Here is a 26010-nt window from a genome sequence, read left to right as displayed (position 1 = left end):
GGGCTGGGCGTCATGTGCGTACCTCCCCTCTCTCAAGGTCACGCAATGAAGGAGTGTGAAAATGAATGTCAAAGCAGCTTGCACGACGCCTCGCAGTCGCAGCATCCAGGCGAGCAGACGTGGATGCCCACATCGCTGCTGACGGCTCCTCTCGTGATTTGTGTGGAGAGACAGAAAAAAAAAAAAGTCATGGGAACAAGAGGGTTGCTGCTTCCTCTGATCCTGATTGCTGCGGTCTTGACGGACACTGTTGCCAAGAAGGTAAGATGATTTGACAAGTGCAACATTCCTTTGAAAAACATGACATTAGACCATAAGAAAAGTTTGTACATTTTCCTCACCTTTGTCAAATGTGTATTCCCCCGTTGCATAAATTGTCAGCCTTGACTTTTGGTGTGTTTGCAACAAGCGTGCTTGCCAACATCTTGCGTCCTGACGAGGAGAGTTTGTTTGTGCGACTGTAAGCATGCAAAATGCTCTTCGGCACACCGTGTTGGTGGGCCTTTATGCGAGAGTTCTTTGGGGGCAAAGGACAGAATGTTGAATTAAACAAAACAGTCATCTGAACCAGCGCTTCCCAGCACTTAATGCACAGGTGACAAACTCAGGCCACGGGGGCCAGATCCGACCCATGGCATCATTTTTATGAGTGTAAACGAACGGGCACATTAAGGGTGCAATAACCAAGCAGATCACGAGTCTGCGCACCGGGGGCCAGCTAGAAGGGCTTACGTCGAGACTGGACGTTCGGTGATTGGATTAGCGCCTGCTAGAGGGCGCTATCACTGCATTTTAACCTAAAACGGCCGAAGAAGAAGTCAAGTCAATCTGGTTGCTGAACTACTTTCCACACAATTTTCAAAACGAACCTTCCACGAAAAGCTGGATATTGTGCGAAGAGTTCGCCCAACTCCTGCGCTAGCTAGCCTGTCCCAGCAAGGAAACGGGGTTGTCCGTCATTTTCAGACGAGCAATTATGAACGCTACCCGTGGCTCACAGCCTCTGAGAAACGCTGGGAATGGCTATTGCTTGCAACGGACCGATTTGGTGTTTGAAGCCACACTGGATTTACCCATTTAAGTTGTTTTACCAAGGCAACAAGGAAACATCAGAGCACGGCTGGGCACTTACAAACTACGGTGCGTTTAAAAACGTTTGGGAACACTCGTGTAGATGTGCAGCTCAGTGAACAGGCACTACAGTGTTGAGTAAATGAATTGTATTTTACATTTCGTCCTGTCATTTTATTTCGTAAGTATTAAATTAATGGTAACGAAATAAAATGACAAAGATACAAAATGTATCAAATAAATCTGCTCACCTGCAATTTATAGTCACCTTCGTGCACTAAAGTTCGTTCTCAGCTGCTCAACATCGTCAGTTATTTGCTGTTGTGTAGCCGATTCTCGAAATGCGAATGATCTGTTTGCTTTATTTTCAAAGAATAGTTTGTTTTGATATTGTTTGGTTGGTGTTTTATATGAAACTGCGACATTGCGCAATTTATTGGACAGACTTGTTTATTAAGATCACACAGCGTAATTTGAGTGGCATTTTATTTAGTATTTTTAAATCATCTTTTTATTTTTGACAATATCTATAAATGTAGTTTCCTGCTCATAATTGTGAATGCATACTTGATGGTTTTAAATGCTCCTGAAATTAAGTGCAGCTTGACGAGCCTATACAGTATTGTGTTAATGTATGTGACGTCACTGAAGGCCTAAGGTTGAAATGCACGGTCGGCCACTGAGTCAATCAGACGCATTGATCACTCATATGAGAATTTTGGGGTTGCAGACGAAGGTGTGACACTTGACTGTGCAATGTCTTTCAGTGTGCGTGCAGAGGAAGGTCACCGTGTCACTGTGCAGGGGTCAAAGGCAACAGGGTGAGTGAAGTATCTCGTGTACGTTTTTAGTATGGGTTGTACATGGTAAGTCACTGATGTGGGGTAGCATTAGGCATGCACAGGCAGTATTTTTTCATCAAGTCTCATTTTTTTATACATCTCCTCATGTTTAGCTTAATGCAACACACACACACACAGACACACGAACAGGAATTTGTTTCTCAGCATTCTTTTTTTCATACCTTATCAAGAGCGACCAGATGGAGTCATACATACAGTCCAAACAAAAATTCTGTGGTTTAGAGCCCTTTAGACTCACATTTTAAGAACCACAGCAGACAGTGAGACTAGAATCTGGACAGAATGACAAGAAGAATCATCTAAACCCAACCGCTCCCAAAGCTCGTCCTGGAATCTGACAAAAAAAAAATATTATTGAAAAAAATTTACAATAATAATTAAGAGATTTTACTGTATTGAAATAGTGGCTTCTCAATATATCCTAATTCTTCTTGCTTTTGATCTTGTCCAGATGGATTATCGTACACATCGGAACAGTACTTGCTGTTTTCACATAACAGCATCTATGAGTTCATGAAACTAAAATGTCAAAATAGAAATGATGTCCCGAGTCGTAGCTGCTTATTATTTTGCATTATTTTTAACCTTGTCCTGACAGACCACTTTATTTTTTTCTCGAAAAGCTCTTATTTGGATGCATTTTCTATTGCGCTTGTCCTCATTACAAGCGTTGGGCAAAAGGCAGGGTTGCGCTCTGATCTGGGAAAAAACATTTGAGACCTCAAAATATCCCCTGCAGGGCGACAGGGGTTCTCCGGGAAGCATCGGTTCTCCAGGACCAGAAGGCCGGAAAGGCAGCATCGGACATGCTGGGCCAAGCGGACCAAAGGTACACATCAGCCTCATTTCAATCCTACCAAAATAACACCATATCTACTGTAACTGTTTGTTAAGACCAGCATGGGAATCATAATTGTGGTCTGTATTTGGCAGGGCGACACCGGGCCTGACGGTCCTGTAGGCCTTGCAGGAGATCCGGTAACAAAATACAACACAGCCAGCTGTCTGTTTATCGGACATCTAAAGATATAATAAGACACATTATTGTATGTTTGTGGTGTGTGTTACAGGGTCCCGATGGCAAAGAGGGATTTGCAGGCTCGCATGGTTTGCCGGTGCGCCTTAACTCTTGTTTATTTACCTCATGCGTTGCTGTGTTTGTCTCCGGATTGATTGTGTGTTTATGCGTGCGTCTTCATTCACAGGGCATTCCGGGTCTGCAGGGCCCACCTGGGCCACCAGGGGCTCCGGGCTGCAATGGAACAGATGTGAGAAAAGGGTTCTTGCTCACATCGTTTCTGAGAAATGGAAAATGAAACTAAAAAATGTTGACATTATTATTATTATTTGTTAGGCTGTCCACTTCTTTGCCTTTCTATGACTCCTCCAGTCTCTCTCTGTCTGTGTTCAAAGTCAACAAACTTACATTTCAGGCAGTGGAACGATTATCCAAGTGACAAATGTGCCTTGGGGGAGGTTTTGAAATGCTCTCGTGAGAACCGCAGTGTCGCTAAAAATGATTTGAAAATATTTTTGTTTTAGGGAGAAGATGGATTACCTGGTCCTCATGGTGCCCCTGGACTTGATGGACTGCCTGTAAGATGTGATTTATGCAGTAATGATACCTCTGAAGTCGAACAAATTCCATATTTTTTTCCCCCATCAAAAATGATACAAACATGTTTCAAAGCGTACAACATATTGAGAGCGACAGCAATACATGAGACAATATGCACAAACATTGTTTACAGTTCACCAATCTATTTGTGCTTCCAGTTAAAATTATTTATTTCCCCAAATTTTAACTTATCATCTCACAACATGCATCGATAATCATGCCCAAAGCTATTGTTTATGAAAATTAATCTATACCCGTCGGTTTCTGTTGATTTAACATTCAACTTAAGCTGACCTTGAAGTACTGTTGCCCTCATTCCTGCTTTCAGTCTTCTTCCAAATTCACATCGTGCAAAACTTTAGTGTGCCGCCATCTTGTGGCCAAAAATGGTACACCGAAAAATCTACACGGCCCACAACAAAATAGCGTTAGAACTCGCGATATTCGATACCATTTTTTTCAGACCGACACCAGTAGAATTATTTACTCTGAACACCTTCCGTATCCGGGAATACCAATATAACTAGTATGTTTGATACATAATATTTCCATTAACACAATGACAGATAATTCAAAAAAACCTTCTGACTTTCTGACACACACGATGATTTGCCGAAGTGCCAAACGGCCACAGTGTACCGCCAACCACTAGCAGAGAGGACTCATTTCATGTCAAATTCTGAATTGTCCGACTTCAGAGGGTATTTTGAGTTTTTCAAAACACGTTTGTCTTAGGTCCCAAGACTTACGATAACCGTTAAAGTATGCATTTAATATTGAAACTTGACTCCCAATGTTTGATTCACAGGGTCCTCCAGGGCCTGCTGGACCAAAGGTAATAAAATGCATGCTAAACACTTTTTATACAAGTGTTTACCTTGGAAAAGTGTAAAAGTGCCCAGGACTGCCCTTTTGAAAGTTTGTTGGCAGGATCCTCCCTGATGTGTTAAAAAAATAAAATAAAAGATGATGAAAATTCTAATAACATGACACGGCACTTTCAGGTGAGACTCCCTCGAGCTCCCTGAGCTCATTTTGGAACAAATTCAAGTGGGACGAATAACTTGCTTCAATATTAGCTTTGAAAGTTGCTACTACGAGTGTAGCTAAATCGCCCCTTCAATCACACCTGGAGGAAGGCATGAACTGTAAAAAAAGAAAATAAAAACGGTACTTTCAGACAGCTGCTGCCACTGTCACAGACAGTTCATACCATATGTGTGTGTGTGTGTGTCATATTTTTTTGTTTTGCATATGTTCAATAAAGACATTAACAAAGAAAACCTTCAAACAACCTTTTGGGCCCCTCTGTAGGGTCAGTCTGCAGTATCAGTCGGTGTAACTCTGGGACCACCAGGACTTCCTGGGAGAAAAGGAGAACCGGTAAATGTTTTCCTTGTACAAGGGTATTAAAATTGCGACAATTTGAGGTTCTCTTCTCTGAACGGATGTATGTTGGGATGGATTTCTTAGGGAGAGCCAGGTTTCCAAGGAAAACTTGGACCCAAGGGAAAATCAGGTCAACGTGGCCCTGAAGTGAGTAAAATGCTATGCTTGCGTCGAGCTCAATTAAAACATCATGTGTTACAAATTTAATCTGATTTTTTTCTGTTTTCGTACCAGGGGCTTCCAGGCCCTGCAGGGATTCCGGGATCGAAGGTAATATTGCATATTTTTATCCCACAAAATTGTATGGGTGAATACTGAGGTATTTTGTTTTGTTTTAGGGTCAAGGAGGCATAGGTATCCCAGGACCAGCTGGGCCAAAGGTAGTTTATGATTATTATATTATAAATGTGGATTCTTGCTGGTCATGGTCCCTACCCCCGTTTTTAATGGTGTGGTTTTTAGTTGTAATATCACAATTCACCACTAGATGGCGCCACTTGGAATGCCACATTACAAGCAACACCATTAACCTTTACAACGTGATTATTTTTTTTAAAACAAAATCTAATTGGTTGGATTCGCCACTAAGAAGTAATATTTGTCCATTTATTCAGGGGATACAAGGCCCTCCAGGCCCACCTGGATCACCGGGTCGGATTCGGCAGTACCTCACTGAGAGTCTTGTGTTAAAGGTGAGTGAGTAAAAGTCAATGTACATGTCACAGTAGACATGAGTAGCCTGCACATATTTAACGGATGTATTGCTCACAGCTTGGTGTAGAACTACAAAGATTATAAGTCATGCTGGCATACTTTTTAAGGGCAATAACTTATACATTTGATTTGGTTGTCAGGGTGCGAAAGGAGACCAAGGAGATACCGGAGAAAAAGGCTGCAAAGGTCCCCAGGTAAGTTTCCTGAGTAAAACTGACAAATGTGTTGCATTAGTCTCATAGTCTTAAAAATTTAGTACTTGTAGTAGTACTAGTACAGCAGTAGTTTTCGTAGTTGTATGTCTGTACAACATATTTATAAGCTTTCTTTCGGTTTAAATGTCACAATTCTGTTCATTTGTTTTTCGGGGTTGACAAAATAGTCCTTCATAGTTATTATAGTATGTTATGTTCAGAATTTTTGTGCATGAAATTTTCTCTCCAGGGAGAGCCCGGAGATGGCTACTTCACAAAAGGAGCAAAGGGGGACAGAGGCCAAGTGGGTCCCGAAGTAAGTAACGTGTACACCATAGCGCATCGCTTTGATTAGTTTTTTTAAAAATGTATTTCTACATGTATTTATTTATGTATTACGCGCATCCGTTAAAAAATGTAGGACAGCAGAGGGCAGTCATGTGCAGCACTAAAATAAATGGGCTATGTAGGTCCTCATTTTAAAGAATGTGTCACATGTCATTAAATGACCAGCGGACAGAAATATTCTCATTGCGAATTTAACGTCTTTGAAGGTCATCACCTTTACAAATGTGAACAAGAATGTGTCCAATGTAATATTGGTGAGGCCATGCACCTCCTCCGTGGCAGACTCTGTGAATAATGCAACAGAGGTCCTCCTCAGTCGTTATTGGGTTTTTGATGACTGGCATGTAATGTGTTCGCACCAAAAAGAACTTTAATGGGAAAATAAATGAATGCATGCCGGCGGCGCCGGAGCGACTGTTCCCTTTCGAGCACACACAAGCTAATGATTGAACGCATGGACCCAATGTCCTGACTGGACTTAATTGTCCTTGCAGGGAAAGATGGGGAAGGATGGCGAACCTGGACAAGCAGGATTTATGGTAGGGATACTGTTTGCACATCGTGGTTATATTGAGTTGATTATAACGTATCGTTGTGTTTAGGGAAGGCCTGGACCGAGAGGTGATCCAGGTTATCCTGGAACAATGGGAGGAACGGTCAGTAATCACTTATTGTCCCTATATAATTGGAGTTTTTTTTTTTAATGGGTTGCCATGTTTTATTAAAATCTATGACCCTGTGTGCTGTCTTTTTAGGGTGCAAAGGGGGATCGAGGTCAAACTGGTCCACCAGGGGAAACAAAGGTAATTGTATTTTTCTAATTTATGACATTTTATCTTCACTGTATTGTCAATTTAAAACAGTTTCCAAGTGTTCTAATAAGAAGTGCGGATGTAAAAAGTCAACACCCCCATGTTCAAGTGCCAAGTTTTTATGATTTTTAAAAAACATTTATAAATCATATGTATTTATGTGTGTATAGAATAATGACAAATTCAAAACTTTGTGTTTTTGAAATGATTATTATGCAGATTGTGGAACCCATCAATGTCCTGCTGAAAGGATACATTGGGGAGCTAGGTGATCCAGGCCAACCCGGACTTGCTGGACGCCAAGGTAAATGACCACATAGAAATATACGTGCAAAAGGTGAAATTGCTATGAAAACATACAATTTTTTTTTTAGGCCTTGTAGGATTTCCTGGACCTGACGGGCCGCCAGGTGTTTCCCCCAGTCAAGCAAGTTACAATGCAAAAGTATTGGAACATCTAGCTACAGGAAGTGAAAATCTAAGAAAATAGCGTAGCGCCACCTTTTGCGGTCACTCTTAAGTGGTTATCAAAGGGCTGTGTTCCAAAACTTTTGCCCATGTGCGTAACAAGACGTTCCTAATCGCCATCCACTACGTTTTCCACACAGGAGATTCATCTGATCTACAAGGGCCACGGGGTCATGATGGGCCTCAGGGTCCCAAAGGTGATACTGGCGACCCGGGCTTTCATTATCCAGGACCCTCTGGTCCCGACGGGGATCCTGGTGAACCAGGTCCTCCAGGAGATCAAGGCCCACCTGGAGTTCCTGAAGACAAAGGTATGCGAATGCTCAATTTAAATGTCACCACAAAACATGAACTGTATCAGATTTTTCTTTGAAAACAAATTTGATGAAGTTAACACGATGATTCTAATTGCAATTTGTTCCAGCAAATACATTAGCGCGCTTTGCTTATAATGTTTCACTCCAGCCACTCAACTCGACAAACCTTCCACAAGAGGGTTAAAAAAAATTACTTAATTTGATTTTTTGCTTAACTCAGTGTTTATAGCACTTATGTGAAACAATTATCGCTAATCTCTCTCTTTAGTACCATAAAGTATCAGCAGCAGAGCATTTACCGTACAAGCAGACAGACGTTACTTCCCATAGCATACATTCTAACTGACGTGTTGTTGCCATTAAAACTTAAAAATGGGAAAGTGTCATTAATAAGCGGCGTTATTGATCATTCTCTCCACGTGTTAATACATCTTGTTGTTGCTTGTAGATAAAAAAATATTCAAAGGTCTGCCGGGGATGAAGGGAGTCAGGGGTGTGCCCGGGCCAGTCGGATATGACGGGACGCACGGAATGAAAGGTGGGGGAGAAGCATTGTTTGAATCTCTTTCGACCTGAAATTTTCATCTCTTTAATTTCTTTGCTGATAGCCGCTTACTGCTCAGGGCAGTTGATGTGTCGGAAACATTCAAGTTCACAAAAGTCTGATTTGAAATGAATGTCATGTTATGTCATGAAAAAAAAACAACATTTCCAATTATTCCCATGGCTGCAGGGGAAAAGGGCGGGACCTGCACTGATTGTACAAGAGAAGGAGAACCAGGTCCACCAGGACCACCAGGTCCACAAGGATTTCCAGGTAAAAGTAACTGATTATTGCACATCGTAGTAGCATGAAGTACCTAGGCTCAAAGGTCTTATTGCAAATGCAATTCCCTGCTATCCATTAAGCAATCACGTATTCAATCGATTGTTATTTAAAAATTATTTTTAACAAGTGCCAACGTTGGAGTTGCCATCACATGGATGTGACTCAACTCCCTTAACTGTCATGATGCTGCTCTTCTTTAGATTCAAAACTAGTTGATACTGAATCAACAGTACCACTGAGTCTTGTCCTCCATTTTGCCTCAATCAGTTAACGACTACCTATCAAATTCCTAATAATCAGTTCATCGATCATCCATTTATTACAACCCATCTCCAGCCAGTGTAGAACGTAATCCTACAGTATTTTCACCTTTCTCTTCATGGTACTGTATGTATATTGCTCAGGATTTAATCAAGGACCAGGAGCTAAAGGTGACCCAGGTTTCCCAGGAACTCAGGGCTTCCCTGGATATCCGGTAAGAAAAATTGGATCTATATTGCACTTAAGAAAAAAAGGGGGGCTCTATTTCTGTTTTTGTTTTTTTTTTTTAATGTTGCCTCATTATTGCCATTCCTCTGCCAAGGGTCCTATTGGCATACCGGGTGCTCCTGGCTTCCCTGGACAAAAGGGAGAGTCATATTCCGATTTCAGAGCAGGAGTAAAGGGCGAGAAAGGAGACACGGGGTATGCTGGAAGGCCCGGACAGGATGGGCACCCTGGGTCTCCAGGATTGTTCGGTCTCAAAGGTGTCCAAGGCCTTCCAGGGGATTCGGTGAGAACATTTTGACCTGGAGACCTTATAATTTTTTTTTCAAACTATTAACATCCTACAATTTGAGTCCCTTACACAGCAAGCTTTTTTATCGACCCTTTAGTATAGCAGCGATGGAGACAAAGGTTTTCCTGGTCCACCAGGGGATTTGGGCAGGCCAGGACCACAAGGATACCCTGGAGCAGTGGGATATGGGCCTGTTGGATCGACAGGAACTAAGGGGAATTTGGGGGTACCTGGTTTCCCTGGGCTGTCTGGAATTCCAGGTGTATAAACATTTTGATACGAATGCATGAATCTGAACGACATCATCGTCACATCTCTTCTCTTATGCTACCATGGCAGGCCAGAAAGGAGAACCAGGCATCATTCACGCAAAAGATTTTCCTGGACCACCTGGTTTTCCAGGTCAACCAGGATTATCAGGAAGGAAAGGTCATGTAAAATTTGTATGCACTAAGAAATGTGCAGTAGCTGATGAAAGAGTCATTCACTCAGACTAAGACAAACACATTTCCAGGTGTTCCAGGCCTTCCTGGTTTCATAGGCAGCCCAGGCCCCGTGGGACAGAAAGGGGAAAAAGGTGGTGAATTATATCCTGGACAACCAGGGTCCCCAGGAGAGAAAGGTTGTGTATACTGCATGCACCCATATTTGCACATATAACAACAGTACTGAACTACAGGTACTGTATGTGTGTGTTATATAGGTGACAAGGGGTTGCCAGGTGTCCCTGGTCTCCCAAGTATCGGTTTTCCTGGTCTTCCAGGTCAACATGGCCCTCCTGGTCCTCCAGGAATGAAGGTCAATCACAAAAGCAAATTTTAAATCTGAACAGATACTGTGAGACTGTGTTAACGCAAGGTGAATTAAGGCTCGATTTCTTTTTGTATATCATGTTCAGGGTGACGGTGGCTATGGACAGCCGGGACGCAAGGGCCAATCGGGCCTTCCGGGGAATGATGGAGCTCAAGGGTCTGGAGGAGATCCTGGAATTCCTGGCTTACCGGGGAACCTGGGATTACCAGGAAATCCAGGGCCACCAGGAGAAAAAGGTTCTAGCAGACCGCGTACCAAATGAGCTGCAAATCGAAAACAACACAGCCTCAATTATCTGCTGCTTCCATGGTACGTTCAGGAAATAAAGGGGAAATTGGACGACCGGGACCTCCGGGTAATAAAGACTCATGTGAGTCTCTTCCTGGATCAGCGGGGCCACCAGGACAAGATGGTGCTCCAGGACTACCAGGTAAGTGTCCTTCTCCAAAAAGACACGATGAACAAATATCCCACAAGTTGCTGTTTTTGTCTTCGTTGCACAATGACAATACTTTAGTGTTCACCTGATCACCAATGTGTTCAGTCTTTTCACCTCCCTCATTCTAGGACCCGAGGGGCCGTCAGGTGAAAAGGGTAACAGGGGATTCCCTGGGTTAGGAAAACCTGGCCGCGCAGGCGAGCCTGGTTATCCCGGGCCTACGGTACCAGGTCCCAGTGGGGTTACTGGATTAAAAGGAATTAAGGGACAAAACGGGCTACCGGGCCAACCAGGTAGGCTATTTTGCTATTTTTTTTACATCAACATGCTCAGCTGCTTATAAGAATTTCCCCCAGGCGTTCCATCTGCAATACCTACAGATCATTTTTAATCCACTTGGGTTTTCTCAGGACTGAGAGGAGACCCTGGACCAGATGGGTTACCAGGATTCGGACCACAAGGATTTCCTGGAGTTATAGGACAACCAGGCCAAATCGGTATACAAATGAACTTGACTTAACTTGACAAACGGGTCGACCTGGACTCTTCAGGGGACTTGTAAATTAATTGAGGTTATCGATCGTGTCACACAAATGTTCACACCGCCGCTGAGTTGAATTGCACCCGTGCTGCTTATATGGAAGTTAACTTTATAGTTGACTGTAAGTGCAGCTTTTCTTCTCAATGCTTACTTGGCTTTTTGGATGGATTGTTTACAGGTGAGCCTGGTCATCATGGAAAAAAAGGTGCCAGGGGTCCTCCAGGAATGACTGGGGACCCAGGACCCAGGGGTCCTCCCGGAGGTCCATCGCCATTGCCTCTAGAAGTTTTTGGCTCCCTTGGGGAGCCTGGTCTGGCAGGTGACTGAATTTATTTACTCAATGTATTTGTGCAACATTTGATGTTGGAACTGTACTGTGTCAGGTGACCCTGGACCAGTTGGTCCCTGGGGAGATCCTGGAAGTATTGGAGCAAAAGGATTAAAGGGAAATACTGGCGCGCCAGGCAGGCCTGGGGAAAGAGGTGCATATATATTTTTTTTAATATTCAATGCACACAAACCTGACTACAATACCATTTTTTAAAATGATATGTTTTCTGCCCAGGTCCCCCCGGTGACCCAGGTATTCCAGGATTCTTGAAAGGAAGTCCTGGACCTGCTGGGATACCAGGAGACACAGGACCCCAAGGCCATACAGGTATAAGTATAAATTGTAAATATGACCTCTCATTTAATACCGTATCGGGTACATCTATCTAATAGGAAGTGTACATATGTACTATTGTTCATATGATGTAATGCTCAAATAGGATCAAAAGGATTAAAAGGAGACCAGGGAATCCCCGGAGGTCTTGGCACAAATGGGGCACCAGGTCCAAGGGGTTATAAAGGAGAAAAGGGAGAACCAAACTATTATGGGTATGGCCCACCTGGGCCGATTGGACAAAAGGTGAAAAAAAACAAGACACTCGACTTTTTGTCCTGAATCAAAAGCATGTGTCGATAAGAAATAATGAATGTTCATTGTCCTCAGGGAGAACCAGGATTAAGCAACACATCTACACTGAAGGGAGAAAAAGGACAGCCTGGTATCGTTGGATCACCGGGTTTGCCAGGATTTAATGGACTCAAAGGAGAACCAGGACCCACTGGACAAAATGGTGGTAACCATTCGCAATAAAACACGAGGGCCCTGAGCCCTTGACTTGCTAACAATGGTCAACCGTATTTTTTTTTTCCAATCCGACTGTTCCAGGTTCGCCTGGATATCAAGGACCAAGAGGTTCAGATGGACCTCAGGGAAGCAAAGGACGGCGAGGACCAAATGGACCGCCAGGCAAAGTCGATTGACATGTCTTCAGACTGATGGATCCGCATTGCATTTATAGTATTATATTAACTTTTGTTTTTCATGGTCTTCAGGTCCCGAAGGCCCACCAGGTGGTTTTGGTCCTCAAGGCCCCAAAGGCAACCAGGGACAGGATGGCATCCCTGGACCACCGGGCGAAAAAGGAGACACAAGTGAGGGACAGGAAATTGTCAGCGTTTATTCCGTAGACAGTGCTGTCATTTTGAAAAATGTTGGTGTGGCACGGCTGGCTCAGTGGTAGAGTGGTCATTTCCCAACCCAGAAGTTGGTTTGATCCCCGGCCATTGTGACCATGTCAAAGTGTCCTTGAGCAAGTTACTTCACCTCCAGTTGCTCCTGATGCTGCGTCATCAGTCGGCAAATGAGGTAACAGTGGGAAGCGCTTTGAGTACCCGAGGAAGAAAAGCACTGTCGAAGTGACAGCCCATTTAGCATTATGAAATTGTACGTTCACTCTGTTGCATGTCATTCAAATGTTCCTATTCCTCCTTGCATACAGGGGTGATTGAAGGACCACCTGGTCGTCGCGGTGACCCGGGTCAGCCAGGTAAGTCTTAGATTTCCCAGATATTTGGTTTTTATACCAATGATTTGAAACAGATGGACTGAATGAGATCGTAGGTTGCACTAAACTTTGATAACTGAGAAAGTTTGACTTGATTAGGTACGTGGGTAAAACCGTGAATAATGAATTCAAATACTCTTCTTCCTCTTCTGTAGGTCTTCCCGGGTCTCCTGGTTCACCTGGCCCATGTAGTCCAGGAATTCCTGGATTAAGGGGAGATAGAGGACTTCCTGGACCAGGCGGGATCTCTGGTCCCAGAGGACAACCAGGAAGAGATGGGATATGTTTCCCCGGGGCAAAAGGAGACCGTGGACCTGATGGAAGTCTGGGTAGGGCAGGTGAGGACAACAATTCTTTCCAAATTAAGTAACTCACGCACACGATAATCATCAAACTCGCCTTTTGTTGGCCGTAGGTTATCCTGGTCCACCTGGACCTCCAGGCCCTCCTGGACCTGGAGTGAAAGGGAACAGAGGGGATCCAGGCCCTCCAGGGAGACCGGGTGACAGTGGACCGTCAGGAGATCCAGGCATTCCTGGTCCACCTGTGTGTTGACTCCTTGAAATTTGACTGAGGACTGATAAGTTTGTATGGCATTGGAATCTTGTTTTGATCAGTAAGCAGTATTTATTGATTTACTTCCCCAGGGTCCAAGCGGTCACCCTGGAAATCCAGGACCAAGAGGTGATTCTGGTCCTCCTGGAAGCAATGGGTACCCTGGTAAGAGTTTCTAACTCTGTATCATTCAAAAAGTGTCAACGGTCCTAACTGACTTATTTTTTTTAGGTGACAAGGGAGACCACGGAAACATACCGGGCCCACCTGGTTCACCTGGGTCAAAGGGTTTTCCGGGACGCCCTGGTGAGTACACTATTTGGAATGCAAAATTCAGACACCGCATCACCATTTTTTCTTTGTTTTTTTTCTTCAGGCATCAAAGGTAAACCAGGCAATGGAAGAGTAATATATGAACCAGGACCCCCAGGCTTACCTGGTTCTCCTGGCAATCCTGGACCTCCTGGGAACACTGGACCAGCAGGACCAGCAGGACAATCAGGTCCAAAGTTTAGCTTCTTTGTAAACTAAAGTATGCATACTACTGTGTAGCATGCACACTTGGTAAAATATTGTGACCTTCAATATTATTTTTAAAAGGTCTCCCGGGTATCAAAGGAGTCCGAGGTTCCGGCCCACGAGGACCACCTGGATTTACTGGTCACAAGGGAGACAAAGGAGCATCAGGTTTGCCAGGTGTGTTAAGCAGTGCACTTGTGTTTATACATACTGTGTTTATAGTAGTTTTTACCTTTGCCTTTTCCAGGTCTACCAGGCAGCCCTGGAGATCCAGGCAACAAGGGCCAAAGGGGGTTACCAGGTGAAAGTGGATCTGGCCGTGTGACCAGTTTCCTCATAGCACGACACTCGCAGAGTACTCGGGTGCCCAAATGCCCTGAAGGCACCACGCTGATTTACCTGGGCTATTCTTTCCTCTTCATGAATGGAAATGAGCGAGCTCATGGTCAAGACCTTGGTAAGAGAACATTTTAAGCCCCGGAACCTTCCCGGTACTTTGATATTCCAATCGATCTTTTTTTGTTTGAACATTTCCAACTGAATCTCAGGCACCTCAGGAAGCTGTCTACCTCGATTCTCCCCCATGCCCTTCCTCTTCTGCGACACGGAGACCAATTGCCGCTATGCTTCTCGTAACGACTACTCCTACTGGCTGTCCACCGACGCGCCGATGCTTCCTTCCATGGTCGCCATGACAGGGGAGCGACTGTCCTCGCACATCAGCAGGTGGGACTGGGAGCTTTTGGTTTGGGAAAACCGCTCGTTGATAATGACTTTAAAGTAGCAATTCTGCCTTTGCAAAACACTGAACAGGATACCCGGATTAGAAAGTGGATGCATAGTCCATATTTGCGATCATTATTTCCCTGACCCAAGAGCTAGCTTCTGCAGCCGAGGATCAGACCGCCAGGGTCCCCGCCTTTGGCTGCCGCCCAGCTCGCATTGCACCCGACCCCTTTGACCCCTCCCACGGGTGGTGAGACCATGAGAAGGGGGACCCACGTTGCCTCTTCGGGCTGAGCCCGGCCGGGCCCCATGGGTGTAGGCCCGGCCACCAGGCGCTCGCCAACGAGCCCCACCTCCAGGCCTGGCTCCAGAGGGGGGCCCCGGTGACCCGCGTCCGGGCAAGGGAAACTGAGTACCATTGACCGTTTTCTCCGCAGGGTGTCCGGGCACCCCCTTAGAGATAAGGTGAGAAGCTCGGTCATCCGGGAGGGGCTCGGAGTCGAGCCGCTTCTCCTCCACATCGAGAGGAGCCAGATGAGGTGGCTTGGGCATCTGATTCGGATGCCTCCTGAACGCCTCCCTGGTGAGGTGTTCCGGGCATGTCCCACCGGGAGGAGACCCCGAGGAAGACCCAGGACACGCTGGAGAGACTATGTCACCCAGCTGGCCTGGGAACGCCTCGGGATCCCCCGGGGAGAGCTGGAAGAAGTAGCTAGGGAGAGGGAAGTCTGGGCTTCCCTGCTAAAGCTGTTGCCCCCGCGACCCGGCCCCGGATAAGCGGTAGAAGATGGATGGATGGATGGATGGATATTTCCCTGACCTGGGAAAAAAAAAACAATATGCAAAGCTGTCACTATTTTCATCTTAGGTGTTCGGTGTGCGAAACTACCTCCAACGTCATAGCAGTCCACAGTCAGACAACTGTGACACCAGAATGTCCCGGAGGCTGGGGTTCTCTCTGGAGTGGCTATTCATTTGTCATGGTAATAAATTAATTCCAAGGGAGTGTCGTCGTATTTGTATTCTCAGTGATCAATGCAATTGTCTTCTTTCGACCCTTAACCAACCAGCAAACAGGCGCTGGCGCCGAAGGCTCTTCCCAGCCGCTGGTGTCTCCCGGCTCGTGCCTTGAACATTTTCGTCAAGTGCCATTCATAGAGTGTCATGGCAGAGGGACGTGCAACTACTACCCGGATTCATACAGCTACTGGCTGGCATCCCTCAACCCTGACATGTTCGGGTACATTTGAACGCGGATTCAGTTCACATCCGCTTTTACATCCGGTGCCTCATGTATGTCTCTGCTTCTTTTTCTGCAGTAAACCCAATCCCCGGACGGTGAAAGGGCCTTCTCGAGAAAGCATCATCGGTCGCTGTCGGGTTTGCCGCAAACAGTAAGCACTTGAGAAATGTGACGGATGTACAGAGATACTTTGGGTCACACTTCACCATGTCTTCATGACAATTTTTGGCGACAATGAAGGACAAAATGATTACTAGTCTTTATCAAATACAATAAAATCTTTATTTTCTCCATTGACACAACCTTGATCAGATGTGTTTAAAGTTTATTTGCATTCACATGAATAAAGACAACACATACATGGGGTAAAAAAATATAAATAAAAATAACTGATTTGCTGGAAACTACAACCAATGTACAGTCAGCTATTCCTGTTACAAGTCTTACTTTATGATTCTTTGAATAAAACATATCTCAGCATTTACCAAGCAGAATGTGATTTTAAATGGCACTGATGTAAATGTGGATGCTAATGCTAATGCACGTTAAAATGAATGAAACGTGTCGTGAGTCCATATATCTTACTATTTTGTTTGTTTTTAACCAGACAGTTCCCTTCAAAAAAAAAAGTTAAGTACAGTATATAATATACTATAATACAGCTCAAATTATTCATAAAACAAAGAATTTATAATGACACCAGCACCGCTGTCCATCAATGAATGGCACAGTCCCAGTAAATAATACGTAGCAGCACCGAAGCTGGCTCGAGAATTGTGATGTCATGGAATTCAGGACTCATTCATTGCACCCACTATAAAAGTGAATGACGTGTTTTTTTTATTGGGAATTTCTGTGTCGTTCACATCCGATCTTTGAGTCATCCGCATCGTCACTTTAAAAGCTGTTCTTGCAATCGCGTCTGCGTGTTAAATTGTGCGTGTTTCACAGGAAGCCGATTTTTTTCCATGAGGACAGCATGGAGGGTATACGTCGCATACTTAAATACCGTAAAACGATTCTGCTTTTTCCATTCAAGTAACAGGAAAAAAAAAAAGAAGTGATACCTGGACACACATGGAGTATTGTTGTTCATCACAGAAATCTATCCACAGCGCAAATGGCACCCCTAAGGAGCAGTTTTTCAAACCGGCTCACCCATAACTGTCACCAGGATCAATCGATAAAATATCTCTCCATAGTTTACACTGAAACCAACAACATGCCCAGAATATAGTTGCCTTTTGGCACACACGTAACCCGTGCAATCGATCGGCGGCAGTCAAAAATAACAAAATGTCAGATGTTACGTAAGTGTGCACATAACACAGAACAGCTGAAAGAGAACTCTTGAGTGGATTACAAATGTGCGAAAAGACTTTTTCATACTTTTTGGGTGCAATGTTTTTCTCAATACTACATTTAGAGTCTGAAATTTCAGATAAAAATGCGGATGGGGAGGGAACATGCCTCAGTTGTGCCCACCAGCCTCAACAGGAGAATCCGTAAAGAAAATGATAAGATAAGAAAAAAGATAAGAAAAACCTTTATTAGTCTCACAATGGAGAAATTCCCAATTCACAGCAGCAAAGTTATGAAAGTAAGAAGTAGAACAACAAAATATAGGAGCTGCTGGAAAGGCAGCCACTCTCGCGGCGCCATTTTGAAGTCAAAATAACAAAAATAACACAAGACAACACATAGGACACAGACAGTCGTTCAATCTTCACCAATTTTCTGCATACACTTTGTTGTCTGAAGCAGTTCTAGATGAAAGAGGAGAGGATCAAAGTGTCCTTTCTCCAGTGGATCAGAGACGTCATGCTGAAAATGTGCACACGTCTGCTACAAGCTAAGTTTTGAAAGCAAACACAAAGCTGTAGCATCCATTGACAAAAAGAGATTAGTTCACTTCTCCTGTCCCACGTAATCCGCTTCAAACTCCAAGCCGCGACTCCCAGCTCCAAATCCGCATCGGCACTCCGAAGGCGCAACCACCAAGCACAGAGTCTCCTCCTTGATGAATGTCGTGGCCAAAAAATGCTGAAAAAGGTCCACATCAAGTCCACACGACGTAACAACAAACACAAAGTGACAAAAGAAACACAAGAACAACAAAAAAAGCAAGGCTCATGAGAGCACTTGCTGACGGCTGCCTACTCGGGCGCCATCTTGACTTCTATGGCTATAAATGGATAGATTACTTGAGCTCACGGCATGACCCGATTTCCCGGCTGTCTTCACCGCAACATAATTCTGCACCTTGACATGAGGAAGAAGTGACGTACCAAGCGGATGGATGCTCTGCCACCTTGAATTAAAGCCCAAACCAACACGGGCGAGCGCGCACAGTGATCAGCTCCAAAATGTCTGGCCTTCAAAACAGGATTATCCTCCTCACCACGATGCGCTTACTAATTCTTTCGCTAGGTTGCTACATCGTTCTAATCGTGTTAGCATCGACGTCTCCTGAGAGGCGGGTACCTCTCAAGGACAGCGCGTTCCACCTGCAGTACATGAATTCTATACTGTATTTTAAAAACACTGAAAGCAACCCAGTGGTCCAGTGGTTAGCATGTCGACCTCACGGTGCAGGGGGTACCATGTTCGATTCCAGCTCCGTTACCATAAACATTGTCAAACAGTGCCAAGGTATGTCTTTTGTTTTGACCCTGTAAAGTTAAGCAGAGCAGAAATCTCATTAGAGGTCGTCACTAAAAACGTACGGCGTGGAACAAATGATCACATGACTTTTATGGTCTCTGGACATCACGCACTGTTGTGGGTGCGTGCGTATCCTAATTTATGACACCTGAGAGTCTCGTGCCATCATTGTTTGTCCACATTGGCGCAGTTTTTTTTTTAAATTGCATCACACATGGGTTGCTTTTACAGCACATGTTTTGAGTACCGGTAAATGAGGATGTCCTTATATGGATGTTGACCTCCCAACATCATCACACTATGCAAATAACCTCCGCTCTTTTTGAGCCCCCTTAAAGTCAGACGAGGTGCACATCTTCTCCAGAACGCACAGGTCAAGGTAAAATGGTGCACTCCTTTTGTATTGCGGCACTTTTTTGTTTGTTATTTCCTGCAATGGGGAAGCCGAGAAGCGAACTGAGAGACCTGCAACTTGGCGACGACCTACCATGGTTCATGCAGATACAAGACAACCAGGTAGGATGGCTTCAAGATATAAACAAGCATTCACACTCATGGAAAATATTGTCCTCAAGGAACCGAGCGTGCATGTTTTTGGGAGGTGCTGGGTTTGATTCCGGCTCTGGCCTTCCTGCTAATAGTTCAGCAGGCCCATATAAGGACATGCCAACTGCATATTGTCATCTTACGTATTAAAAAAAAAGGGATGCGTTATCTTGATCTCCCAACCCCGAGATCTGACGCGCTGTCAGTATCAGCTTAGTCGTTCATCTGTGAAATTGGAGCTTGGATATGACGGAGCTTGCATTCTCGTCCGCCGTCTGTGTTGTGCAAGTTTTGAAACCGCGCCGTAAAGTGAGAATGAGCACTGATAGTCCAAATTATGAATTAATTTACTTGCGGTTGAAAACATTTTTAAAAGAACAAAAACATGGTCGACTGGTTAGTGAGGTGCAGGGTTCGATTCCGGCTCCGGCCTTCCTGTGTGGAGTTTGCGTGTCCTCCCAGTAGTTCTCCTTCAGTAGTTCCTTAATTAAAGTGTGCTTGGCTACTACTTGGTCGTAAAACAAGTCATAAGTGGGCTCCCTCTTGTGGTGAGTCAAAGAATTACCGAATTAAATATTAAAACTGTATTTTTTTTTAAATCCAATACGGTCTTGTATATTTATTAAATCATTTCAGTTGTATTTAACATTTGAGTAAAATACTGTTTTGCTTGTATTGAAAAGAACCTGATGGGCATTTTAGATTTCCAAATAAGAAACAGCAGCTTTCGTTTTTCGTGGCCATTTTGCAGGAGCTGACCGACAAACAGAAAGTGATGCAGCTGCTGTATAAACTCTACAAACAGGACAACGAAATAGTCCCGGAAGAACCTGGTAGGACGAGGGACGTGGAGGAAAATGAGAAGCAAGGAGAACTGGAGAGGAGAGCGACTCCTCAAGTTCGCAGAGCGGGATGCAGAATCTTCTTCTGGAAATCCTGGACCGCCTGCTGATCACAAGGCTACATTGTTGTCCGATATTGACGTTTATTTTGCTCGAGTCACGTTCATCTGCCGCTTGTCGGAAAGTCTTGTTTACATGATCTGATGCTCTTAGCGTCAATGCAAATGCAATCCAAGAGCTGGCATGGCGAGTCGACTAGTATGATTTATTAATTGTGTGTGTGTGCGTGTGTGTGTGTGTGTTTATATTGTCCATGCAAGAGATACATCTGTTCTGCCTGCCAAATAGTATGAATACGCATTTGCTTAGCTCAAAATAATTTACATAAAGCATTTTTTCTTCATTTGGCTTTGAGTCACTTAATTGCTTTCCGAAATTTGACCGCAAGCATGCTACGTTCGCTAATAAAACAATTTTTCATCGGCCCCTTTTAACAGTTTAAAAATACGTTTTCTACTCCTCGGAGTCAAAACAATAAAGATTTTAACGAGCCATATTTTACGCTGATGGTACTCAACGGATTATTTCTTTGAACCAGAAATTTCATTTGAGAACCTTAACATCTGACCAAGGGCGGCCCGGTAGTCCAGTGGTTAGCGCGTCGGCTTCACAGTGCAGAGGTACCGGGTTTGATTCCAGCTCCGGCCTCCCTGTGTGGAGTTTGCATGTTCTCCCCGGGCCTGCTTGGGTTTTCTCTGGGTGCTCCGGTTTCATCCCACATTCCAAAAACATGCGTGGCAGGCTGATTGAACACTCCAAATTGTCCCTAGCTTTGAGTGTGAGCGCGAATGGTTGTTCGAATCTGTGTGCCCTGTGATTGGCTGGCAACCGATTCAGGGTGTCCCCCGCCTACTGCCCGAAGACAGCTGGGATAGGCTCCAGCACCCCCCGCGACCCTAGTGAGGATCAAGCGGTTCGGAAAATGGTTGGATGGTTCAACATCTGACCAATGATGCTTTGAAATATTTAACCCTACACAGATGGGAAAGGGCAAGTGGGGTAAAATACAATACAGGTCGATACAATGAAACAGTTTTTGTATCAGGAAGCGCCAGCATCCCTTTTTACACACCGCGACACGCATGCAGAACTGCTCTGGTTCACAACAAGTGCACGTGCGGGGGTGGGTATCGCTGAGTGAGCGCACGAGTCCCTTCTTAACGGATGAATGCCTTTGCCAGTATTCCACCCGAGTGGGCATACAGGAGTGTCGCGGGGGTTTGCACTTTAATGAAGGGAGAAGGCAAGCAAGTGGAGCCAAGCAAAGGGGGTGGGGAGGGACAAAAAAAAAACTAAAATACTTTTTTATTTTTTGTATTGCCTGGTAGTTGAGTGGTTAGCGCGGATTATGTTTGTATCCAAATAGGCTCTGCACTGCCTGCCCACCTATCAGTTGCGCAATCATACAACCAAGTGCATCTCAAATCAGCGATTTCTGAAAAGACTGCCTGTAAGCCGGCTGTTCCTCACTTCTTCCCCATCAGTGGTGCTAATCAACATCATGACCAACCCCCCCCCCCCCCGCTGAATTACTCTACCGATGATTGGTGTAGGCCATTCATTCATTCATCTTCCGAGCCGCTTGATCCTCACTAGGGTCGCGGGGGGTGCTGGAGCCTATCCCGGCTGTCTTCGGGCAGTAGGCGGGGGACACCCTGAATCGGTTGCCAGCCAATCACAGGGCACACAGAGACGAACAACCATCCACGCTCACACTCACACCTAGGGACAATTTAGAGTGTTCAATCAGCCTGCCACGCATGTTTTTGGAATGTGGGAGGAAACCGGAGCACCCGGAGAAAACCCACGCAGGCCCGGGGAGAACATGCAAACTCCACACAGGGAGGCCGGAGCTGGAATCGAACCCGGTACCTCTGCACTGTGAAGCCGACGCGCTAACCACTGGACTACCGGGCTACCCGATTGGTGTAGTTTCAGAGTGAAAGAACTGCGGTGCGCTAGCATGTCGCAACTAAAAGGTAAGCAGAGCTGCAGTGTAGGCACACATTAGTGTTTCAATCGTTATCTACTGATAAGAATGTGTGGCCAAGTTGTTACTGTGAAGCAGACGTTTTAACCACGAGAAAAAAAATCAAAATACACGAAGTCAAGAACAATTTTGCTGCATATATAGACGCAGATGCTCTCTCTGGTGCAGCTGCCCTACATGTGGAAGTAAACAAATTAGAACAGATACTTGCATCTTCCACGCCAACTAAACGCGGCTCCAAAGAACGGCACATCAAAGAAGCTCCGGTTATCTTCCAATGAGCGCAGGCCAATTATTTTTAATGACGAGAATGAGGAGGAAACAGAGAAACGGGAGGAGGCCCCAAGGGTGCGGCAAACCTTACACGCGTGAAAGCTTTCTGTGGTCATATCTTACACGCTACTTGTTGCCCGGCATCGTGTGTCTAGTTTAGTCACGGAATGGCAGGAAACTTCCACCGCAAAGTGCTGACAGTGAAAGTAAAACCATCTTTTTTTTCTTTTTTTTTTCCGATTATTTTGTTGTATTTGTCCGTCACACCTTCAAGGCCGGTCCCCGAAAATATTGTCTGACATGAAAGTGGTTGGTGGGGCAAAAAAGTTTGTGGACTGCTGTGTGAGTGTATGACTTTAGATTCTTTGCTGGTTTGTTTTTTTTTTGTTTTTGTTTGTTTCAACCTTTTCTCATGAGACCAGTCCCTCGTGTCGACCAATCGGCTTCCACCTGTCACTCACGTCTTGTCCATGTGTACCTCGTTGTCTCTTGTTGTATCGAGTTAGTCGTGTTCTACCGGTTTCTTTGCTTTTTGTCGTGTGTTTCTTCTGTTACTTTGAACCTTGGCCAAATGTCTGCAGGATGTTTTTTTTTTTTTTTTTTGTTATGACTGTCACAAACAATTCCTTTTCACATTAAACAGGCTGTTGATTGACCGCTACCCGTCCTCATTTCATTGTCTATAAAGCCGCTCAAGTATATTTCTCTGTCTTTTCTCTTGCGTCAGGAAACCAGTTCTGGCCTTGGATGACATCAGCATTTATCCCTCCTGTGACTGGCGGATCAGAGCAAAATGTGTTACCGTGCGGCCAAATTAAACGAACAAAAGCTGTAGAGCTTTGTAGCGATCTGCAACCATGATTGCGTTTAATAATCAGCGTCGCTGGTGAGTATGATGCATTTTATCTCCTTTTTTTTTTTGGTTTGCTTTTTTTTTTTCATGCATTCATTCATCTTCTAAGCCGCTTGATCCTCACTAGGGTCGCGGGGGGTGCTGGAGCCTATCCCAGCTGTCTTCGGGCAGTAGGCGGGGGACACCCTGAATCGGTTGCCAGCCAATCGCAGGGCACGCATAGACGAACAACCATTCGCACTCACACTCACACCTAGGGACAATTTAGAGTGTTCAATCAGCCTGCCACGCATGTTTTTGGAATGTGGGAGGAAACCGGAGCACCCGCAGAAAACCCACGCAGGCCCGTGGAGAACATGCAAACTCCAAACAGGGAGGCCGGAGCTGGAATCGAACCCGGTACCTCTGCACTGTGAAGCCCATGTGCTAACCACTGGACTACCGGGCCGCCTTTTTTTTTTCTTTTTAGAAAAAATATTGATTGCGAATTGCGCCGGATACGTAGCTTTTGTATTATCCAGTGGCGATGGCTTGAAGTAGTACCAAATACGCTGTCTCATGCTGTCATGGAGAATGTGACACCAAAATGGACTGTTGCCTTCTCCTTTTTGTCCCTTCTGCGTGCTGCAGCTGTTGTGCAGAAGAGAAGACAATGGCACGTCCTGAAAGTCGGGGCAGCTTTCTCCCTCCTCCTCCTCCTCCTCATTCTCTTGGCAGCCGATACGGAAGGTCTGTTTCCATGACAACGGGAGAATTAAGGCCAGAGGAGGGCCGTTCCAAAATGACACGACGTATTTAGGAGGATAGCGAGGCTGTAAATCACTCCGGGTGAATTGATAGCAGAGGAAAAGGCGATTGGATTTTTGGGGGGGGGTGAAAAGTCAGAGGCTGATGGATGTAGTCCGACAGTAAGAGACGGACAACAACTGCCAGTCAGCATTTGCGGCAAATAAATCACAGTGGCTTTTGTAACATAATCTTTATTCTGAAACAATTGCTAACTTTATTCAGATTGTGAATTGTTCGTTTTTTGTCATCATCAATGCATATTTATTTCTCACAATTCATAGTGCATATATGGGTGTGTTCCAATGCAGTGAAATCTGCAAACGTAAAAGTACAAATTAAAATCACGTACAATGAAAGCTTTTTGCTTCAACCATTCATTCGTCGACAAATCTTTTTTTTTGTTTTCCTCACAAATGCTCTCAATCTGCTGTCAACAATTAGTACATCCAATGTCATGCATCACTTTGCGTCTACATTTGCACCAATATAAACCTCTGTAGAAAATATACTTGTGTGTTCATATATATATATATATCCATCCATCCATCCATCCATCCATTATCTACCGCTTATCCGGGGCCGGGTCGCGGGGGCAACAGCTTTAGCAGGGAAGCCCAGACTTCCCTCTCCCTAGCTACTTCTTCCAGCTCTCCCCGGGGGATCCCGAGGCGTTCCCAGGCCAGCTGGGTGACGTAGTCTCTCCAGCGTGTCCTGGGTCTTCCTCGGGGTCTCCTCCCGGTGGGACATGCCCGGAACACCTCACCAGGGAGGCGCTCAGGAGGCATCCGAATCAGATGCCCAAGCCACCTCATCTGGCTCCTCTCGATGTGGAGGAGAAGCGGCTCGACTCTGAGCCCCTCCCGGATGACCGAGCTCCTCACCTTATCTCTAAGGGAGAGCCCAGACACCCTGCGGAGAAAACTCATTTCGGCCGCTTGTATCCGGGATCTCGTTCTTTCGGTCACGACCCATAGCTCGTGGCCATAGATGAGGGTTGGGACGTAGATCGACCGGTAAATTGAGAGCTTCGCCCTTTGGCTCAGCTCCTTCTTCACCACGACAGACCGATACAACGTCCGCATCACAGCAGACGCTGCACCGATCCGCCTGTCGATCTCTCGCTCCCTCCTGCCCTCACTCGTGAACAAGACCCCAAGATACTTAAACTCCTCCACTTGGGGCAAGATCTCCCCCCCGACCCGGAGGGGGCACTCCACCCTTTTCCGACTGAGGACCATGGTTTCAGATTTGGAGGTGCTGATTTTCATCCCAACCGCTTCACACTCGGCTGCGAAACGCTCCAGTGAGAGTTGTAGAGCCCCGTTTGAAGGAGCCAACAGCACCACATCATCTGCAAAAAGCAGGGATGTAATACTGAGGCCCCCAAAACGGACTCCCTCAACGCTTCGGCTGCGCCTAGAAATTCTGTCCATAAAGGTTATGAACAGAATCGGTGACAAAGGGCAGCCTTGGCGGAGTCCTACCCTCACTGGGAACGATTCCGACTTACTGCCGGCAATGCGAACCAAACTCTGACATCGGTGGTATAGTGACCGAACAGCCCGTATCAGGGGGTTCGGTACCCCATACCCACGAAGCACCCCCCACAGAACTCCCCGAGGGACACGGTCAAACGCCTTCTCCAAGTCCACAAAACACATGTAGACTGGTTGGGCGAATTCCCACATACCCTCAAGGACCCTGCTAAGGGTGTAGAGCTGGTCCACTGTTCCACGGCCGGGACGAAAACCACACTGCTCCTCCTCAATCTGAGGCTCGACTTCCCGACGGACCCTCCTCTCCAGCACCCCTGAATAGACCTTACCAGGGAGGCTGAGGAGTGTGATCCCTCTGTAGTTGG

The 26010-nt window shown here is 45.4% G+C and overlaps 2 protein-coding genes across 2 annotated transcripts; both read left to right on the top strand.

Moving 5' to 3' along the window:
- LOC127616384 (collagen alpha-1(IV) chain-like) lies at positions 1 to 16505 on the top strand. The gene is given in 53 exon segments (XM_052087944.1): positions 1 to 179; positions 181 to 261; positions 1839 to 1892; positions 2674 to 2763; positions 2868 to 2912; positions 3005 to 3049; positions 3140 to 3202; positions 3477 to 3530; positions 4361 to 4387; positions 4867 to 4935; positions 5026 to 5088; positions 5176 to 5211; positions 5280 to 5321; positions 5556 to 5633; positions 5796 to 5849; positions 6100 to 6165; positions 6692 to 6736; positions 6800 to 6853; positions 6953 to 7000; positions 7229 to 7313; positions 7384 to 7419; positions 7618 to 7788; positions 8243 to 8332; positions 8528 to 8611; positions 9028 to 9098; positions 9207 to 9395; positions 9499 to 9661; positions 9741 to 9830; positions 9916 to 10023; positions 10105 to 10199; positions 10300 to 10450; positions 10534 to 10644; positions 10782 to 10946; positions 11064 to 11150; positions 11373 to 11513; positions 11578 to 11676; positions 11760 to 11852; positions 11965 to 12104; positions 12189 to 12315; positions 12411 to 12491; positions 12578 to 12676; positions 13024 to 13071; positions 13245 to 13427; positions 13505 to 13635; positions 13737 to 13809; positions 13876 to 13950; positions 14021 to 14146; positions 14245 to 14340; positions 14411 to 14620; positions 14712 to 14889; positions 15758 to 15872; positions 15960 to 16129; positions 16209 to 16505. Coding segments are annotated over 53 exon segments (5088 nt in total). The 5' UTR covers positions 1 to 65; the 3' UTR covers positions 16288 to 16505.
- Positions 16506 to 18910: 2405 nt separating this feature from the next.
- LOC127615834 (somatostatin-1A-like) lies at positions 18911 to 20469 on the top strand. Its single transcript, XM_052087157.1, has 2 exons — positions 18911 to 19312; positions 20094 to 20469. The coding sequence occupies exons 1-2, from the start codon at positions 19181 to 19183 to the stop codon at positions 20292 to 20294; spliced, it is 333 nt and encodes a 110-aa protein (XP_051943117.1). The 5' UTR covers positions 18911 to 19180; the 3' UTR covers positions 20295 to 20469.
- The last annotated feature ends 5541 nt before the right edge of the window (positions 20470 to 26010 follow it).

Source organism: Hippocampus zosterae, chromosome 15 (assembly GCF_025434085.1).
Source record: "Hippocampus zosterae strain Florida chromosome 15, ASM2543408v3, whole genome shotgun sequence".
In the NCBI taxonomy this organism is placed as follows: domain Eukaryota; kingdom Metazoa; phylum Chordata; class Actinopteri; order Syngnathiformes; family Syngnathidae; genus Hippocampus; species Hippocampus zosterae.
This window is presented reverse-complemented; position numbering and strand designations above follow the sequence as displayed.